At 35.6% G+C, this 21009-nt stretch overlaps 2 protein-coding genes across 2 annotated transcripts in view; both read left to right on the forward strand.

Annotated features, from left to right (window-relative positions):
- Positions 1–11303, forward strand: part of LOC123533418 (uncharacterized) — a 283937-nt gene extending 272634 nt beyond the window's left edge. The window contains exons 6-12 of the mRNA XM_053546852.1: positions 2281–2384; positions 6054–6257; positions 7128–7368; positions 7994–8161; positions 8483–8705; positions 9582–9758; positions 11224–11303. Coding sequence (XP_053402827.1) covers positions 6061–6257; positions 7128–7368; positions 7994–8161; positions 8483–8705; positions 9582–9758; positions 11224–11303 — 1086 coding nt within the window. The 5' untranslated portion in view covers positions 2281–2384; positions 6054–6060. The remainder of the gene's footprint in view (positions 1–2280; positions 2385–6053; positions 6258–7127; positions 7369–7993; positions 8162–8482; positions 8706–9581; positions 9759–11223) is intronic.
- Positions 11304–11506: 203 nt separating this feature from the next.
- Positions 11507–19152, forward strand: LOC128557789 (GPI mannosyltransferase 1-like). Its single transcript, XM_053546086.1, has 2 exons — positions 11507–11920; positions 18349–19152. Exons 1-2 carry the CDS (start codon positions 11870–11872, stop codon positions 18652–18654), a joined length of 357 nt encoding a protein of 118 aa, XP_053402061.1. The 5' UTR covers positions 11507–11869; the 3' UTR covers positions 18655–19152.
- The last annotated feature ends 1857 nt before the right edge of the window (positions 19153–21009 follow it).

Consider the following 21009-nt stretch of genomic DNA (forward strand, 5'->3'; position numbering starts at 1 on the left):
AGTAGCCCTTTACATAAAAAGTGGGTTTTTAAACAGTTACTTGCTCCCGATAAACACTATATTTGAGGCATAATTGTCAAAAACTGTCAAAAATCGCCTTCCCCCGCCGAACTGTACAGAAGTGCTTGAATAAACGGCACAAATCTCAGCTAAATAGACACAAGTGCTAAAATATAGACACATTTGCGCTCCAGGTGCACCCATCGTTTTCATTTGATTCGTTATTTAACGGGTAGAAATTCCTTTAAATCATACTTACAATTCCGGATATTTGTAGTATCGGCCATATTTCTCCATCTGATCGGCGTAAAATTCACCGCTCAAACAACGTTGGAACCACTTGATCTGATAAAGCTATGGCCAGTGTGCAAATGCACTCTCATTTATGCAAAAATGACAGTGCTCATTGAATATTAATGGCATTTCTATACTGAACAAATCTAAACACCATTTGCACACCCGTTAACCGGTTCCGAGCAAAACAGTTTGTGGTGGACAAAAGTTCACCGGTACTTTTGCCGGTATCTGCATTGGGGTAAGTATTTTCCATCCAAGAAAAATTATTGGTTGGTGCAAAATATGTTAAAGATTTTTATTTCTGTAAAAGAAGCATGAACGAAGAACATGTCATGTGATTCCCGTTTAAAAGTAACCTATATTTAGTGAGTTATGACGAGTTAAAAGTGTGGTTTTGTTGAAAAGATGTAAATTCATATGTATTTTAATGTATATTTAATTCAGTTTTCAACTTAGGTGTATTGTAATAACGTTAACCTTTAAAATACTGTTTGCCCTGTATATTGTTCAATTTTTAAGCGACAAAACGCAATATTCAACGAGTTATAGACATGCAAACATGACCTGGTCGAAAAAAAAGTGTGGCGGCATTGCACAGCTCAAAATTATTTGTGTGGCGAGCAAGAACAGTCCTTTGTCTTTTTTTAAATTTACTTTAATAAATGGTCTTGATAGTGATATCAAGCTCGTTACTCATTGTAATCTGACAAAAACAAGTGGTACTAGCTCAGCAATATTCAGAAAATACAGCGGAGATGACATGATGCAATTCGTATGCATGCATATAGTGATGAAAAATACTCGTATAATGAATGTTAAACACACATCGCCAGGTCATAGTTGACACTGTTTAACCAGCACATGCTTTTTGTAAACAGAACATATTTTTGGAATTTTTATGAAATTGCAATGCCGATCAATATCATACATTTACTGAATAACTCAGGCTTGTTAGTTGATAATCATTACTATTTGTCCAAGGCCTGAATGCAACCACTCCATAAATAGTTTATAATAGACCTCAGAAATAGATTTTCAAGTTTTGGTGAATACGGAACACTGTTCGTTTATTTGTTGGTTCCGGAAGTAGCGTCATTTCTTGACAGCATTTCAGTTATTCAACGACAAACCTAACGTATGGTGATCCTATGTTTTTAAACCGGTACTACCCTGTTCGGCACAAAATATACTGCCAACCTCTCCCCATAAATCTGATTTTAGAACATTGTCTTCTATTAAATAGTTACAGAGGTACTCAAACTCACACTCACGACCTTATGATGTATAGCTTTCCCTGTTGATCTAAGCTAGTGACCTTTATTCGAAATATGGACTGGTTATCTATGTAAGGTGTCTTGAAATTTAACAAGTCTAAATATCCAATTAGCTACCAATCTTTCCCAATTTTCATTCACTTATTAGATCAATATGCTAGGTCAAAGAAGTATTAAATACACAGAATGGCAACTGGCTGTAATCTCGCGTGATCTCGTGTCAGAGCGTGAATCGGCGTTATCTTAGTAAGAGTTACATTTAGAGTTAAATTAAATTTATTTTTATAGCTCTTTGGCTAGGTTATAGAGTTCCTACTAGATATTCAGTATAGAAACTTATTGTTCTCCTTATTGATTAAGTTACTGCTTTCATTGCATCCATTTCTAAAAAACGTAAATTCATCAGAAGTTCAGTAAATGACCTGTAACATATACACGTAATAACAAAAGTCATTATATGACTATTTCTATATATCACCTGTCCATAGTTTGTTATATTGACCGGTCTATAGTTTGACAATAAATTTTGCTGGCCTACAGTCAACTAGAAGAAAAACACACGAGAATCTATTTTTTAAACTAATGAAATAAAACACTCATTGAATGGCTTGTCCGTAAATATAATCAAAACCACTGCCCGAGGTCTGAGAGCCATCATTATAAGTACAATAGTCACGCACTGTATTTGTTGTATTTCATTTATTTGCAGAAACATGGATGAATCTGTAAACGAGTCAATGGTTGGGTCGTTTTTGGACGGGTCACTTTTAGATGTTTCAGTTGAAGAAGTGGTACGGGACTCCTTCTCCTGTGGTATTTGTGAGAGAAGTTGTAAATCTAAATCCTCATTAAAAGGACATTTAAAGGTGCATTTAGACAAATATCAATGCAAAGCCTGTACACTAATCTTTGACACTGAAGAAAAGTTAACATCACGCAAAGATGCTAAACATCAGCCACATTTATGTGTTGCCTGATGATTCTAATTTGAATGTTGAAGTGTTTCCTAATTCCTTGTTATCGTTAATGTTTAGTGAAAGATTGTCTTCTGCTACTTCAGATAAAAAAGAATTTTCAGTGTTGTTTTCTTCAAGTAGAGATATGTGTAACCGATTGTTTTTATCAACGGATAATATATGTGATACATGTTTAATACATTCAAATATTATTTGATTTCCTGTTTTTCCTGTATGACAGTCAAGCTCATGTGTTTGTACTTTAACGTGTCAAACTTATGGCTATTACGGAGGTGCTGAATTTACTGGCTATAAACGTCAGCTGTTGCATTGCAGTAGTAGCACAGGTACATATGCATTGTGATCCTGAAAGAAATATCACAAATGATATAATAAAGAAAGTGGAACGTTTCTAAAGGGGAAGGCATCACATCAAACTAACGTACCACTGCAAACATAATTTAAAGATGTAGGAAGACGTGTTGATGATATATTACATTGTAAGGTGGTTGTATGATTAATATACTGTAAAATCATTAAATTTCGTGGGCATGAAATTTCGTGGTTTCGGTCATAATGGCAATTTCGTGGGGATATGAATTCGTGGATTTCAACTTTTGAATATAAAACGAAAGGGAATTTTACTTGTTCGTTGGGATTAAATTTCGTGGATTGAGTCAACCACGAAATCCACGAAAATTAGTCCCCCACGAATATAAATGATTTCACAGTATGCTTTGATTTACATCCGTTTGTTAATAAAAATTAGTGTAAATTGCCATTGTCTGATTAAAAACGTTATTTTAAGACTTACGAGCTTGATATAACTATTTAGACCATTTATTAAAGTAAATTTTAAAAAAAAGACACAAGACTGCTCTTGCCCGCCACACAAATAATTTTGAGCTGTGCAATGCCGCCACACTTTTTTTCGACCAGGTCATGTTTGAATGTCTATAACTCGTTGAATATTGCATTTTATCGCTTAAAAATTGGACAATATACAGGGCAAACATTATTTCAAAGGTTGACGTTAATACAATACACCGAAGTTGAAAACTGAATTAAATATACCACAATAAACTTTCGTTTTCACATTTTTTCAACAAAATCACACTTTTAACTCATCATAACTCACTAAATATAGGTTATCTTTAAACGGGAATCACTAGGCATGTTCTTCGTTCATGCTACTTTTTACAGAAATAAAAATCTTTAAGATATTTTGCATTAGCCAATTCTTGGATGGAGAATACTTACCCCAATGCAGATACCGGCAAAATATCGGTGGACTGTTTTGTCCACCACGAACTGTTTTGCTCGGAACCAGTTAATGGGTGTGATTTGGCTTTAAATTATTTTGCATGTGTTAAATCAGGTTTCAGCAGCATAAAAAAGTATTTTCATATGATTTTAATCACTCTATGACATAACCGATTCTTCAATTAAGGAAATATGGTAAAATGTATCAAATGTACCAGTCTGTGTGTGTGTCTGTCACAAAGCTTGTCCGCACTCTAAGTCAAACATTTCTCATCCAATTTTCACCAAACTTGAACAAAATTTGTTTGACCATGAGACCTAGGCCAAGTTCGATAACTAGCCAAATCGGTCCAGGAATTTTAGAGTTACGGCCCTTGAATTACCGAAAAAATCCGTCTGTTTACTCTTGTCCGCTCTCTAAGTCGAACATTTCTCATCCGATCTTCACCAAACTTGAACAAAATGTGTTTGGCCATAAGACCTTACCCAAGTTCGATAACTAGCCAAATCTGCCCAGGCACTTTTGATTTATGGCCCTTGAATTACTGATTGGATCCACTCATCCAGACCATCTAATTGGATCCACTCGTCTAAAACATCTAGAGAAACTATAGGGGCAGTTGTGGGAGACATGCGCTTTTCTCAAAAGCATCTCTAGTTTTGATCAAACTTGTATTGGCATGATATCTCAGTTCCCTTCAAAAACTGGCCAGATCCCATCATGGGTTCTAGAGTTATTGCCCCTTAAAGGGCCAGAATTTGCTATTTTTGTGCGTTGACAATTTCTTGTCTGCAGGATAGTGGTTTCATTTATAATTTTATTTTAACCAAACTGGCACACAACTTGTATCACCATTAGATCTCGGTTCCTTTCTTGAACTGGCCAGATCCCATTACAGGTTCCATAGTTATGGCCCCTGAAGGGCCAAAATAAGCTATTTTGAGCTTGTCTGCACAATAGCAACTTCATTTATGATTTGATTTTTACCAAACTTGCACACAACTTGTATCACCATAAGATCTTGGTTTCTTTCTTGCAGAACTGGCCAGATCCCATAATGGGTTCCAGTTATGGCCCCTGAAAGGGCCAAAATTAGCTATTTTGACCTTTTCTGCACAATAGCAGCTTCATGTATGGTTTGATTTTAACCAAACTTGCACACAACTTGTATCACCATAAGATCTTGATTCCTTTTTATACACCCAAAGGGACATATTATGTTATCGCCTCCGTGTCCGTCTGTCTGTATGTCTGTTGGTTAGCAATTTCCCTTCCACTCTGTAACTCTTGAACCCCTTAAAGGATTTCAAAGAAACCTGACACAAATGTTCACCTCATTGAAGCAACGTGCAGAGCACATATTTCCGATGGCTAACTTCAAGGTAAAGGTCACACTTAGGGGTCAAAGGTCATATACTTTGTTTTGTGTGAATATTGCTCTGCATTTGCATTGATGGAAGTGTTCTTGTTGTTATTTGGCAGATCCTTCTTTTGTTGACTTACAATATTTTTTTTTCAATTACTTCCCTTACATGTTACTATAAATAACTTATTTAGTAACTTTTTTATTATTGGCCGTAGGGAAAAATCGAGACCACTTTTCTGTGGTACAACATGGATGGTATCTCCAATTTTCGGTGTATTTTGACATATCTGTACTTGTAAGAATTTTTCTTTTCTTTTTGATTCAGTTCTTCTCTTTGTTCCTGTCCTTTGGACTTAGATATATTTTCTGAGGACTTAATTTCTTCCCTTTGTTGTTCCTGTCCATTGGGCTTCATCAGTCAAAATTTTGCTCCTATCCTCCTCAGATGTAATCCTTCAGGCATGAAACTACTGGCCTGATTTGAAAATAATTTCATTTGAAGTAACTTTAATAAAATTTCAACTATACTTTCTCATAATTCTTTTGATCTTGTCCGATTGTGATTTTTTGACTATATTGTCCTAAGTGCAATGATAACAGGTGAGCGGTACAGGGCCATTTTGGCCCTCTTGTTTAGCAATTTAAGGCAAAGGTTAGGTATGATAGGTGGATTGGCTTGCGCAATGAGAAGTTTCTTTTAAATGAGAAAAATTTTACTACATATTAAGATAGTTCTACTTTTTGAGGTGAATGTGACAGATGTTGGTCAATGCAAATGAAGTTATTGGAAATATGAAAAACTATTATATTCAAATAACAAAGGATAATCGTTTCACTGTTTGTTTCCCCCGATAAGGTCAATTTTCTTACGTTTGGTTTGGTTTATATGTTTACAGGAACACCATGGCATTTCTTCAGGAGCTGTCAATCAGCTCAACCTTCCCATTCCTGTGGGATGACCCAACCAAAGAGTCAGATGTTAAGCAAGTCGCTATAGATCTTGGGAATGCCGCTTTCCGCGGAAAATACAAAGATGGGGCAAAGACACCGCAGACCGGATGCTTGGTAACGGCAAACTTCAGTCTGACAGAGGTTGAAAAGTAAGTTTTGTACAAAAACGAGCATAATTTCATTCACAGTAGGCTATATACAAAACAAATTCATTTATAAATAAGGAAATAGTAAGAATTTGACTAAGAGCATGCCACAAATAATGATGTCAATGTCAAGTCAAGGAAATGCATAGGAGTACAGTAAGGTACATCCTAAATAAAATACCTCAAAAGTTTGTAAACAGAAACCTTATCTGATATTATCATGTATTTGAGCTTTTTGAAAATGCTATTCATGAGAAATTCAAGGGTTGGCAGGAAATTGTAATTATCTTATACAGTCAGAATCATCAAGGGAGGTAATCAGAACTATGAATTCAAAAATACTTTCTATTATGTTAATGGAAATACAAATTTATGACAAAAGTGTAACAAAAAAGTGTCAGTCATTTAAAGTTATTGTATGAAATGAGATAGGTTATTAAAATACTAAAAAGGTACATGCTTTGTCTGTTCCCAGCCTTGGGAACTAATACTTAGAATTAGGAAACCCAGTTTTGTCAGTCAGTCACAAAAGAGAGAACAATGTGTCTTTAGAAAACCTGGTGTTTCACTTTTAAAATTGAAATCTAATGCATATTTCCAACATAAATACACCTGAGGTATGGGATGATGTATTTCCCGCCTTCCCTACACTCAGCACTTCAATGTAAATTCAAATCCAACCCATTTTTTAAACATCAATATTGTAAACCATGCTTGTGAAAATCATGTTTAGGCCCCAGCCTTGGGAATTAATACTTAAAAGTAGGAAACCCATTTTTGTCAGTCATATTTAGTCACAGGAACTTAATATTAAAGAAAAACTTGGGACAGCTATACACAAGTATAAATTGTAATTTATGTTGATTTTTTCAGATACTACTCCCGCATCTGCCTACTGCCATTTGGGAAGCCAGACATGGTCCACTGTGGGGACGGGCCCAGACTTGAGGCAAAGGCATCAGCAGCATCAGCAGCTTTCCCAACCCTATTAGGTATAGCAGCAAGGCTGAACCGAAGTAGTATTCGGGAAGAGGTAGCAAACCTTAACAAACATCAAGACTTGAACCTTCGAATACAGGAAGGCATAGCGGTGCCAGCATATATTGCGAAACAAGTAAGCTGGTGTACTTCCTATTTAACCAAAAGAATAGGAATATAACAGTGAGTTATTGTGTAAATGCACTGAGGTCATTTGTTGTTGATATCTGCAAAAAGATTTAGCTTTAAATAAAACAAGAATACAAAAATGATGTTAAGAATGATGTACTTGTATTTCTATCCGAATCAATGTTTTATGAAAAGAGTATTGTTATTTGCTATGCTCCATTTGTACTTCAGTTCTTTACACATAATTAAGTGAAAAAATGTAACTTGCAATTCAAATGGGTGTCAGCTAGGAAATGCAGACTACTAACTATGACATCATTACCATATTCACAATCTATGCTCAGCAGCATTACCTCAAAGTGCTTGGATTAAATACAGACCTCAATAAATGGGCAGCAGCTCAATATAATAGTGAACATTTCAAAATGTTTGCTATGGATTAGCAGATTACAATAATTAAGGTGCATAAAGAGATAATCTCCATCCTATCAGTTCAGAACAGAATCAAGACTAGTTGTGGTTAAAATCTACTGAGGCATAATGAACTGAACCTTATTGGAGCATAATCATAGCTTTATAGGTATATGTTACTTCTGTTACCAATATACCAGAATTTCCAACTACATTTCCAGGTCCTCACAGAATGCGGACTGCCGACAGATGTTGTAGACCAGACCTGTGAGACTGTCGTTGGTTATCATGGAAGGAAGTCAGGCGTGGGTCCCACAATTGGTAATACAGACTTAGATATTGCCACCAACCTGCAGAAGGCCCTGGAAGAGTCAAGGACAAAAACCCAGGTACTTTACATAATTATTGCATCTTATGGGTTGCAAAGTTTGTCTTTAAAACACCAACACTAATCTCAAACTTATAATGTAACAGTTGAAGTGTTATTGTCCTTTCTTACTCACTAGATAATTTGTAGCATAGCTACCTCATACAGAATTGAACTAGCCTAAATTTAAAAAGCCTACTGGAATCTTGAGGTTAAAATGAAACACTTGTAATTAGTCTTGTTTTCAAGTCTGTACCATTTCTGGACCATTAGAATTATTACTGGCTTATACTGTTATAATGAGCCACAAGAATGTTGAATTTTGGATTTTGTACCTTTGCAGATTGGTTCCGTCATACGCATCCATGATTGGAAACTACATATACCAGTAAGGGATCTGGAGATGATAACAGGTGTTCATCTAAGAGACGAACTCAAGGCCAGAGGTGTTGCCACTTGTGGCAAAAGTTTTCGTTTCCTAGTAGAGCCTGGTGTCAGTAAAATCTTCAAGTGTGCTATGTTGAGAATTGACTCTCTGTCTAACAGTAAGAGGAAAGCACTTGATGGTAATTTGTTAATATATCCAATATCTGTTCTTCATAATAAACGGATCCCAGTGTTTTATCTGAATATGTTATAAGTAATAAGGAGTACTACTTGAAATCAAGACCCACATACTTTACTTCATTGTTAACCCTTTTTTATAGCCTAGATACAGCTTTACAAGTTAAATATTTCGTCGCTTGATTTCCACAACGCCATATGTCAATTTTGGTCAATTTGGAGTATTTGGTATCATTTTTTTCGTCTCGCCAAGCTCTATCATAATATCCCGATTGTTTCCTTGTGGAACGTATATAACTAGAGTAAATCGCATTTCCACAAAGCCCTAAGTAGTTGAAAACACTATAGGTAATTTCCACAATGCCACATATTGAAACGCCAATGATATTGTCATATCACATCACGTGACAACAATATAAGGAAAATGGCGAAGTTTCAACTAAAAAGGTACATACTTTGAAACAGATTTTGCAGAGTATTTATCGCAAATAGTAAATAGTTTACTTGCTATTTATTGCTTTTTACAATTTCATAAATTAGTGGTGTATATAATTTGTGCCAAAAGAGCGCAACCTTTGCTGCAAACTCAATGTGTAATACATTTTCGGATGGTTTTTGTTTCAGATACTTGATTGCACTTTCAGTGTAAGACTAGTGTTTTCTTGTTTTTATTGGTGGTATATATAGTGTATAAATAGAGAAACAATTGTGTCCAAAAAACGGTCAGTTCACACTTTTGATCAATACCTTTTTTGGGGGTTAATGACCAATGAATTTCAGAATTCATACCGAACCACTATATTTACCAAAAGGGAATACCTACCCAGAGTGTTTGTCAGTGGCTGAGATGTATGGTATATGTTGTTCAATACCAATAGAATGGATTAAATCTGCTGAAAAAGAATGTTCCAAAACATTTAAAATAGAATTCAATATACCTATGAAAGACAAATGTGACACTAATTGTGAAGAGATGGTTGTTGATTTCGAGCATATAGATGAAAGCATAAGACATAGATATGAACAATACTTGCAGGACAAATTCTGTACAAAGGGTGAGCAAGAGGCTTGTAGAAATAATACAAACAGTTTGGTTATATGTTTTTATCTAGAGAATGTCCTTTCAGTTACTTAGAGCAAATTTTTAAGACTTTTTCAGCAAAAGAAAATTGAACATGTCAATCTGACAGGCCTGTTTTTTTTTCTATTGATAAAACTGCATATCATGCCGACGGCTGGCCGAAGAAGCAATGAGATAGCCAGTGTTTAAAGACACTGATTCTGGTATGCCTGGTATGTGGCCTATGGAGATGATAAGGTCTGCGTATTGGCGATAAGGGACAATACACAAGTCGGGACCATTGGTAGACTTGCTTCTGTTTATCATAATAAGCTACTGTATAGCTACTGTGCAGTAAATAAATTGCAGGTGATATTTCTCACCTTTATAGCAAATCAGTTCTCACCTTTATAAGGAGTTTAGAAAGCTTGATTGAATTAGGGCTAAATAAACAAAGTGATAAGATACAACAGTGTTTTATCATATTTTTAATAAAGTAAGTTTTTTAACAATTACATCTCATTATTGCTGTTTTTTATTATCAAAAATATAAATAATGCATTCAGGCACATAACTTTTAGAAGTAATAAATTGTGTATTTTGAACAATGATATATCTTTATTGCTGGATTTTATTATACATAAAAGAAAGTTAACATTATTTAGACAAAACAAGAGGAATTAAGCATTTTTAATATATAACATCCTTCTGTCTATATACCTTCTTTATCTATTAAAAATGCAACTGAATGCTTCTCTAATTTCTAATAAAATCCAGCAATTATCTTTTTTTTCCTTTTTATTTTGTTACTTTTGATAAAAAGATCATAATCATTGAATAAACAAACTTGTAATTTCTCTTATTAAGTTTTGAATAATTATTTTATAGTGAGAAATGCTTTGCTATAAGAGTTATAATTTAATTGGCCAGGACATTACTCAACATGACTGAGCAATCAAAATTAGTATCTTATCAATTAAAATAATTTTGTGTACATGCTGAAAAAAGACTAAAAAAACAACAGCATTTCAATTAATAAAATGCAAAACACAGGAAATAACCAATTTACCTGTAGGCAATAAAATCTATGATTCTCTGACAATAAGTAGGCTACATGTAAAGTCTACAGGGGTTTTATGGACCCTTATCAGACTGGACCAGACAGGATCTTGTATATTGGAGATTAAAAAGTCTGGTATTTGGGGGGGGGGGGGGGGGGGGGGGGTCACTTATATAGGAGATTTTCTTTGCATTTAGTTAACAGGAGCATTCAACCATTATGTCGAACTCACTTTGGTCCCAAAATAGGAATTACATAATTACATTTGCACTGAAAAGATTCATAATTGATAACGATAATGGCGAGATATTATAGAAGTTTTTTTGGTCCAGGCCGTCTTTTATACAAAAAAAAAAAGATAGTGTCCATAGTAACATTAAAAATACTTTACTGTTTCAAGAAGCATACAGTCTAGTGTTTCTTATACCTAAAACATGTAAGACGCTGGCAACAGTAACTGTTGTAATCAAAATGTCATAGAGTAACAGTTGACTGTTTAAAAAACATTCTGTGTTTTTAGCGGACACGCACATTTATACTGTGTTCAGTTTTACATGTATACAGGGTGTACTATTTTTATCCTAATGCATAGCACTGTTCATACACTTAACAATCAGCACAGAAAATGTTTTCATCATTATTGGTGTTTCATTTTGTTTTGAAATTATCACAAAAGATAAATCATGAAATACGAACAAATCCATCTACAGGTACTCTGTTTTCAAGCACAAATGATTTCAAAACTGAACATCAGAAAATACTTAAAAAATGTAACAGCTTTGGGTTGATTTTGTCATCAAACATATTGCATAAAATAGTCACATTAATTTTTGACTCGACAAGAGGAGTTGTGTTTAAAGCAGTTGAGTGTAAATTGTACTATTACATGTACACTATAATTGATAAAGGATAGCATATGTTTTGTATAAACCAGTGGAGGAACTTGGATACATACTTTAAATATAAACAACCATCAATTTTGTCTTTTTCAGTATTTTTTGTGGTATTTATGCCTACTTCCCCTGCTGTTACCATATCTCACCAAGATGTCTCGTACAAAAGCTGTCATTCTTGTTGTACTGTGGTTTACTGGACAGGTAAACTTGTGTTTTCACTGTAGAAAGAGCTCCTTAACTTTGCTCAGTAGATAATGCACAAGATTATGAGTCAAGAGGTTGTGAGTTTAATTCCCATGCTTTCATTTAAATTTGACAGTGAAATCATTCTTTAGCCTACCTGATGAGGAAAGATAGGGATTGCTAATGGGAGATCTTTTTACCTTTTTCGTAGGGAAAAAACAGCCTAAACACACAAAATACGACATTATAATTCTGACATTATAACCCTATAACAATTTTAAAATATCTAAGAAAAAGTTTTCAGTGGTAGGTAAGAAAAATGATATTACATGCTTGTGTCAGACAGGTGTTTTCCCCAGCCCTCGGGACAGGGCGGATACAAAACCTGGCTATCGCTTGGTTTCTAATTCCCCACTGACCATTAGATTGGGAAAACCCTGCCCTACATAAGCAGACATGTAAGGTCCTGATAATCCTCCCAGTCTGTTTCATATGACCAAGTGAAGGATGATACAGAATCAACAAACACTGGTTACAGATTCACTGCTGTCAGTTAAGTACAGTCAAACTGTAATGGACAAATTGATATTTGTGAAAGAAGAACATATGTATGTTTTGATGTACCTACATCATACTGTGAAATCAGCTAATTTGGTTGTATGAAAATCTCATGGTTTTGGACAGAAGAGCTTTTTTGTTGAGACTTGAATTCATTGATTTCAAGTTTTGAATTAGAATGTTATTCCTTCATTAGGATCTTATCTCATGGGAAATGCTAAACTTTACAAAAGCAAGAATTTTCCTGTTTTTTTTTTTTTGAAAAAAAAAAGTTCAAAAATTATTTCAGATAGAATCACTAAACCTCACATAATGATGAAGGTTGACCTTTGCTCACATGTAGTTTTATATCCCTTTTATCACCCTCTTGATTTGGTAAAAACAAAAATCTTATAATTTAAGAAGTATTTTAACTAGAATCACCAACCTCCAGTAATAATTAATTAGTACATGACCTTTGCTCACATTATAGTATTATCCCCATTGACCTAGTAAAAGCAGAGTTTTTCCCCTCAGCCTTACCTAAGTTATCTATCTATGGATCTTCGTGAAACTTTCCGCAAATGTCTATCATTATCAGTTGATGGTACACAGACAGTTTCATCAGGATCACCTAATAAACTAAAAGAGTTATTGCCTAACTTAATTATCTAACAGTACAAAAATTTCCACATAACAGAGTAATCCATTGATTAATCTTCACAAGATTAAACACATATGAAGAAACGTAATGGTATAAACACAATTTATGTACTACAGGACCATGCAAGAGCTTGTTGGTTCCTATTTTTTTTTACAAAATACAGGTGAAAAGCTGCTCTATAGTGATCCATATTTGTAGTAAGTTTTGTGAAGATCCATCTCTGGCCGACTTTGTTTTGTAGAAAGTTATGAATTTTAGAAGAGTTTGAGGGCATTTTCTCTGAAGGAACTAAAGAGATCCTGAAGAAAGATATGTATGCACTACCACACTATAGTGGCTAGGTTAATATTGATGTATTTGCACTACATCTCTGTTACTGACGAAACGATTTGCATAAAATCTATTTTCACATCACCACACCCATTATTTAACTCAAGTGCCTTAACTCTGCCACCAAAATTCTATGAATTATCCCCAATTTTACTTAAAATTTCAAGTTAATGTTTTGATGCACTTTTCACTCTGTCTCTATTACCAAATTAGTTGTACCACATCATCACCCACATCATATGACACAAGGGTAATAACTCCTGCACAAATATTTCATGAATTATGCCCCCTTTTTACTTAGAATTTCAGGTTTTATTTGATGCTTTTTTCACCATATCTCCGTAATAGTTTAATGGATTTGATCCAGACTTAAAATATTTGTCTCACATCATCACCAACATCATATGACACAAGTTGCATAATGCTGGCACCATTATGTTATGAGTTATGCCCCAGTTTTTTATTCGAATTTTTCCATTCAAGCTGTGATGCTCTTTAGCTCTATCTCAGCTGTTACTATACAGATTTGATTCAAATTATAGTTGTTCCACATATTAGCCACATGATAAGACACAAGTAGCTGTGAAATTAGTCGTCAGCCACCTCAGGTACTTCATGAGGGGAAGTTTGCATTTACTTGTGGAGAACAGATTTGTACAGAATCCAGGAACACTGGTTAGGTTAACTGACTGCGTTATATGACTGAAATACTGTTAAAAAACGGTGTTAAACCAAAGAAAAAACAAAACAAAACAAAAATAAATGACTTCTGTTGCATTACTTTACAGAAATTTTCTATGAATTTTATGTCCATTTTATACATAGTTAATATTTTGATACACTTATCTCTATTTCTTGTATATTTGAATAACTTTGACACAAACTAGATGTTGGCTAGTATCTTCGTCTGCATGGAGTCATAAAACACTCCAGTGACAGCTCAAGCTTCCTCAGATGTGCCAATTTCACTTTCCAGCACCAAAGTAGTAGTTGGCATTTGTGACAGCTCTTGTGTGTATACTAAGTGTTAAACCCAGAACTGCATACTTCAGGTTCACTACCACAGTGCTATCTTGCCATAGGAAAAAACTAATTAGAAATGAGGAAAATAACATACTTAGGTACAGAGAAATTTAAGGTGTATATGCAATGTTAATGATTTTTTTTTTTTTTTTTTTTTTTTTTTTTGAGAATTTTAACTGACTGACATCAGTGACATTGTTTATTGCTCCATAATTAAAACTTTGTGTTAGATATTGTTAATGTATATTCCTATAAACTTTTGCATGTGAATAATTGAAAATATCATTGTTGCTTGTTATTGCCTATTTTTAGCTCACCTGTCACATAGTGACAAGGTGAGCTTTTGTGATCACCCTTCGTCCGTCGTCAGTCCGTGCGTGCGTGCGTCTCGTCCGTCAACAATTTCTTGTCTGCACGATAGTGGTTTCATTTATGATTTTATTAGTCCCCTACTGGTTGAAAACCAGTTTCGGGGACTATAGGAATGTGCTTTTCCGTCATTCCGTCATTCTGTCCGTCCGCAATTTCGTGTCCGGTCCATAACTCTTTTATTCATGAAGGGATTTTAATATTACTTGGCACAAATGTTCCCCATGATGAGACGACGTGTCATGCGCAAAACCCGGACCCCTAGCTTAAAGGTCAAGGTCACAATTGGAGGTCAAAGGTCAACAGGGCTTTTTCCTGTCCGGTCCATAACTCTTCCCATCCATGAAGGGATTTTAATATCACTTGGCACAATTGTACCTCGTAATAAGATGATGTGTCATGCACAACTTTGAGACCCCTAGCTCAAAGGTCAAGGTCACAAATAGCAGTCAAATGTTAACATGGCATGAACAGGGTCTGTTTCGTGTCCGGTCCATAACTCATTCATCCATGGTGTGATTTTAATATTACTTGACACAAATGTTCCCCATGATGAGATGACGTGTCATGCGCAAAACCCGCACCCCTAGCTCAAAGGTCAAGGTCACAATTTGAGGTCAAAGGTCAACAGGGCTTTTTTCCCGTCCGGTCCATAACTCTCCCATCTATGAAGGGATTTTAATATCAATTGGCACAATTGTACCTCATAATAAGACGATATGTCGTGCACAACTTTCAGACCCCTAGCTCAAAGGTCAAGGTCACACTTAGCAGTCATATGTTAACATGTCATGAACAGGGTCTGTTTCCTGTCCGGTCCATAACTGTGTCATTCATTAAGGGATTTCAATATTACTTAGCACAGGTGTTCCCCATGATGAGACAACATGTCATGTGCAAATGCCGGAGCCCTTGCTCAAAGGTCAAGGTCACCATTGGGGGTCAAATGTCAATAGGGCTTTTTTCCTGTCTGGTCCATAACTCTGCCATCCATGAAGGGATTTTGATATTACTTGGCACAAATGTTCCCCATGATGAGGCAACATGTCATGCGCAAAACAGGACCCCTAGCTCAAAGGTCAAGGTCACAGTTGGAGGTCAAAGGTCAATGGGTTTTTTTTCCTGTCTGGTCCAAAACTTTGTCATCCATCAAGGGATTACAATATTACTTGGCATAAATATGCCTCATGATAAGACGACGTGTCATGCGCAACACCCAGAACCCTAGCTTTAAGGTCAAGGTTACACTTTGAGATCAAAGGTCAATAGGATTTTTTTCCTCTCTGGTCTATAACTTTGTCATGCAAAACAGGATTTAAATATCAGTTGGCACAAACATTTCCCTGGATCAGACAACATGTTGTGCGCAAAGCCCCGGCTCTAGATCTAAGGTCAAGGTCATACTTAGAGGTCAAATTCAAGAATGACTTTGTCTGGAGCATTTCTTCTTTATGCATTGAGGGGATTTTAATGTAACTTGGCACAAATGTTCACCACTATGAGACGAATTGTCGCGCGCCAGAACCAGGTCCCTAGGTCTAAGGTCAAGGTCATCCTCAGAGGTTAAAGGTCAAATTCAAGAATGACTTTGTCCGAAGCATTTCTTCTTCATGCATGGAGGGATTTTGATGTAACTTGGCAGAAATGTTCACCACTATGAGGCACACTTTTTTTAGAATTATGTCCCTTTGTTGTTACTGTAAATAGATTATATTCTAACTTTTTTATTACTGGCCGTAGGGAAAAATTGAGACCACTTTTCTGTGGTACAACATGCACGGTACATCCAAATTTTAGGTGTATTTTGATCTATCTCTACCTGGTTAAGAGTTTCTTGTGGACTTATATTTTATAGATTTTTTTTGATTTTTTTTAGGGTTAATTTCACTTTGTTGTTACTATAAATAACTTTTATGATAACATTTGTATGATCGGCTAAAAAATTCCAAATGAAAACAACTGTGCGTTTTTATATATGCAAATTTTAATCCAAGTGCTTTGTTATATTATATTGTATATTTAGTACAATATTGTTTATACATCATTGACAGATATCAGTTCATTATGTTATACTGCAGTAGAGAAAATTAGGTGCCTTCCAGTAGGGGACTTTGTATTGCATGGCAATACTTCATTCACTTGTTTTAACCAAACTTGCACACAACTTGTATCACCATAAGAGCTTGGTTCCTTTCTTGAACTGGCCAGATCCCTTTACAGGTTCCAGAGTTATGGCCCCTGAAAGCGCCAAAATTAGCTATTTTGACCTTGTCTGCACAATAGCAGCTTCATTTATGATTTTATTTTAACCAAACTTGCACACAACTTGTATCACCATATGATCTTGGTTCCTTTCTTGAACTGGCCAGATTCCTTTATGGGATCCAGAGTGATGGCCCCTGAAAGGGCCAGAATTAGCTATTTTGACGTTGTCTGCACAATAGCAGCTTCATTTATGAGTTGAATTTAATCAAACTTGCACAAAACTTGTGTCACCATAAGATTTCGGTTCCTTTCTTGAACTGGCCAGATCCCATAATGGATTCCAGAGTTATGGCCCCTGAAATGGCCAAAATTAGCTATTTGACCTTGTCTGCACAATAGCAGCTTCATTTATGATTTGATTTTAACCAAACTTGCACAAAACTTGTATCACTACAAGATCTTGGTTCCTTTCTTGAACTGGCCAGATTCCTTCATGGGTTCCAGAGTTATGGCCCCTTAAAAGTCCAAAATTTGCTATTTTGGCTTTTGCAGCCATATAGAGACTTCATTTATGGTTTTATTTGATACAAACTTCCAAAATATCTTCAACAACAATAAATCTTGGATTCCATGACAAATCAGATCCATTCGTAGGTTCCAGAGTTATTTTATATCTGATTACCTCCCCTGATTGTAATCAAACTGGATTTATATCAGTAAGTACTTATAGGACTCATTTGAAATTTCATTATTGTCATTAGTTGGACTGAGCCAATGAGGGTAGATAACTATGGACTGATTTTATGTCAAATTACCTCCTTTTATTTCAAATTAAAATGGGTATATCTCTGTAACTAATGAAGATACTGATCTGAAATTTCATTTATGTCAACAGATTTATTTGGCAGATCCTTCTTTTGTTAACTTACAATATTTTTTTTTGCATTTAATTCCCTTTTACGTTACTATAAATAGCTTGTTTTTAGTAACTTTTTTATTATTGGCCGTAGGGAAAAACCGAGACCACTTTTCTGTGATACAACGTGGATGGTACCTCCAATTTTTAGGTGTATTTTGACATATTTGTACCTTGTAAGATTTTTTTTTCTTTTTGGTTTAATTTCTTCCTTTAGTTGTTCCTGTCCTTTGGACTTAGATATTTTTTCTGAGGACCTTCTTGTCCTCAAGTGCAATGATAACAGGTGAGCGATATAGGGCCATCATGGCCCTCTTGTTTCAATGGATTAGTTTTGAATATTCTTTGTTAATTTCAGTGCCCACATATTTATTATACACACTCATATATTTTCTGTTACAGGGGATGTGGCTGCTACCAGCTTATTACCTGGAATTCCAAGGCTTGAACACGTTCCTTTACATTTGGTTTGCTGGCCTCGTCTTCTTTATCATCAATTGTTACATTCTGTATGAGATTATAAACAATTATTCCAGTATGCCATATGTTTATGAGAAATCTAAACAATTGGGGGTAAAAGATCGTGTTGCTGAAGATGAACTAAACCATGAAAATAGGAGCATGAAAATTGAACAGACTGTATCAGGTGAAAAAGTCACAAGAAATACAAGGTCTCAAACTAGAAGAAGAAATAAAATCAAAAACTGATACTATTGTGTTTTATTTGATTAAACAAATGAGCCTTGCAATGACCAGCCTGCGCATCCACGCAGTCTGGTCAGAATTCATGCTGTTCACTTATTGTTTTTGTACGCCTGTTTGAAAAATGGGACATAGTATGGGAACGCCCCTGGCGGTTGGGCTGGCGGCGTCCACAGACTTTGTCTGGAGCATTTCTTCATGCATGGAGGGAATTTGATGAAACTTGGAACTATTGTTCACCATCATGAGGTGGAGTGTCATGCACAAGAACCAGGTCCGTAGGTCTAAGGTCAAGGTCATACTTTGAGGCCAAAGGTCAGATACAAGAAGGACTTTGTCTGGAACATATCTTCTTCATGCATGGAGGGATTTTGATGCAACTTGGCACAATTGTTCACCATCATGAGACGGAATCCCTAGGTCTAAGGTAAAGGTCGTACTTTAGAGGTCAAAAGATACAAGAATGAAAACTTTGTCATCTTCTTCATGCATGGAGGGATTTTGATATAACTCGGCACAATTGTCCACCACCATGAGACAGAGTGTCATGCGCAAGATCCAGGTCCCTAGGTCTAAGGTCAAGGTCACACTTAAAGGTCAAAAGTCAGATACAAGAATGACTTTGTCTGGAGCATTTCTTCTTTATTCATGGAGGGATTTTGATGTAACTTGGCACAATTGTAAACTCTGAGGTAAATACCAACTTGTTGGTTCTCCAAGTTCGAAAATGGGTCCTCTGGGGTCAAAAACTAGGTCACTAGGTCAAATCAAAGAAAAACCTTGTGTATGTGATAGAGGCTGTACTATTTCACTTGATCTTCATAAATTTTGGTCGTAATGATTACCTTGATAAAATCTAGGCAAAGTTTGAAAATGGCTTATCTGGGGTCAAAAACTAGGTCACTAGGTCAAATCAAAGAAAAACCTTGTGTATGTGATAGAGGTTGTATTCCTCAACTGATCTTCATGAAATTTTGTCAGAATGTTTACCATGATAAAATCTAGGCAGAGTTCGAAAGTGGGTTATCTAGGGTAAAAAACTAATTCAATAGGTCAAATCAAAGAAAAACCTTTTGTATGGGATAGAGGCTGTATTTTTCAGTTGATCTTCATGAAATTTTGTCAGAATGATTACTTTTATAAAGTCTAGGTCAAGTTTGAATATGGGCCATCCAGGGTCAAAAACTAGGTCACTAGGTCAAATCAAAGAGAAACATTGTGTATGCAATAGAGGCTGTATTTTTCAATTGATCTTCATGAAATTTGGTCAGAATAATTGCCTTGATGAAATCTAGGTCAAGTTTGAATATGGTTCATCTAGGGTCAAAAGCTAGGTCACTAGGTAAACTTGCATATTTGACAATGGTGTATTTTTCAATTGATCTACATGAAATTTGTTCAGAATGATTGCCTTGATGAAATCTAGGTCGAATTTGAATATGGGTCATCTTGGGTCAAAAACTAGGTCACTAGGTCAAATCAAAGAAAAACATTGTGTATGCAATAGAGGCTGTATTTGGGTCATCTGGGGTCAAAAACTAGGTCATTAGGTCATATTAAAGAAAATACTTGTTTAAACTTTAAAGACCACATTTGTGGTACAATCTTAATGAAAATAGGCTAAAATATTTGTTTCCACGAAATCGCAAGGTCAAACATGTTTACACTGTTATGGTGTGTTTCTCAGGTGAGCGACCTAGGGCCGTTTTGGCCCTCTTGTTTATAAAAAAAACTGTTGAAAAAGACGTTAAATCCGAACACACACACACAATCTCCAAGACATTCGTCTCCCAGACCTCATGACCAAGGGGCAACTGCCCCTTGGATCCCCATCTCACTCCAACACACCTTACGGCATTGACAGCTATAAATACATATCAGAAAAACAGAATCCTTATACATTTTTGAAATTAAGTATATTATATTAGAGCATGAACATAATTTATGCCCCGAGATGGGAAGCAGTGGTCTAGTGGATGAAGTGTTGGCCACTCAGTCCAGGGGCCATGGGTTCCAGCCCTAATGGCGTCATGACTATGACTTCTCATATGACACCAGTACTGGTATTTCCAGAAAGTGGACTTGAGAGTGGTTCCAATAAGCTAAAAGCTTTCATCACAATCAAGCTAAAACAAATTAGAATAAACTAAACCAAGATGGTGCTAAATCATGTCCAGCATTATTGCCTTAGCCTAGTGTGTGCCTGGTAATAGCCAATCATTGAAATGAAATAAACATTATGATACAAGAGTGTCATTGACCCTAAAGCACCCACCTGTGTACAAGACTTCAAGTGTGTTTGTATAATGTATTAATGGTGCAAGTACAGAGTTAGCTTTGTTCTATGTTAGCCTATATATA

This window comes from Mercenaria mercenaria, chromosome 6 (assembly GCF_021730395.1).
Source record: "Mercenaria mercenaria strain notata chromosome 6, MADL_Memer_1, whole genome shotgun sequence".
NCBI classification, from domain to species: domain Eukaryota; kingdom Metazoa; phylum Mollusca; class Bivalvia; order Venerida; family Veneridae; genus Mercenaria; species Mercenaria mercenaria.

What these genes read in the sequence shown, in the direction of transcription:
- LOC128557789 (XM_053546086.1), top strand. Translation starts at nt 11,870, where the DNA reads ATGTCTCGTACAAAAGCTGTCATTCTTGTTGTACTGTGGTTTACTGGA. An exon ending in TACTGTGGTTTACTGGACAG is followed by an intron (nt 11,921 to 18,348) that starts GTAAACTTGTGT and finishes TTTCTGTTACAG; the next exon opens with GGGATGTGGCTGCTACCAGC.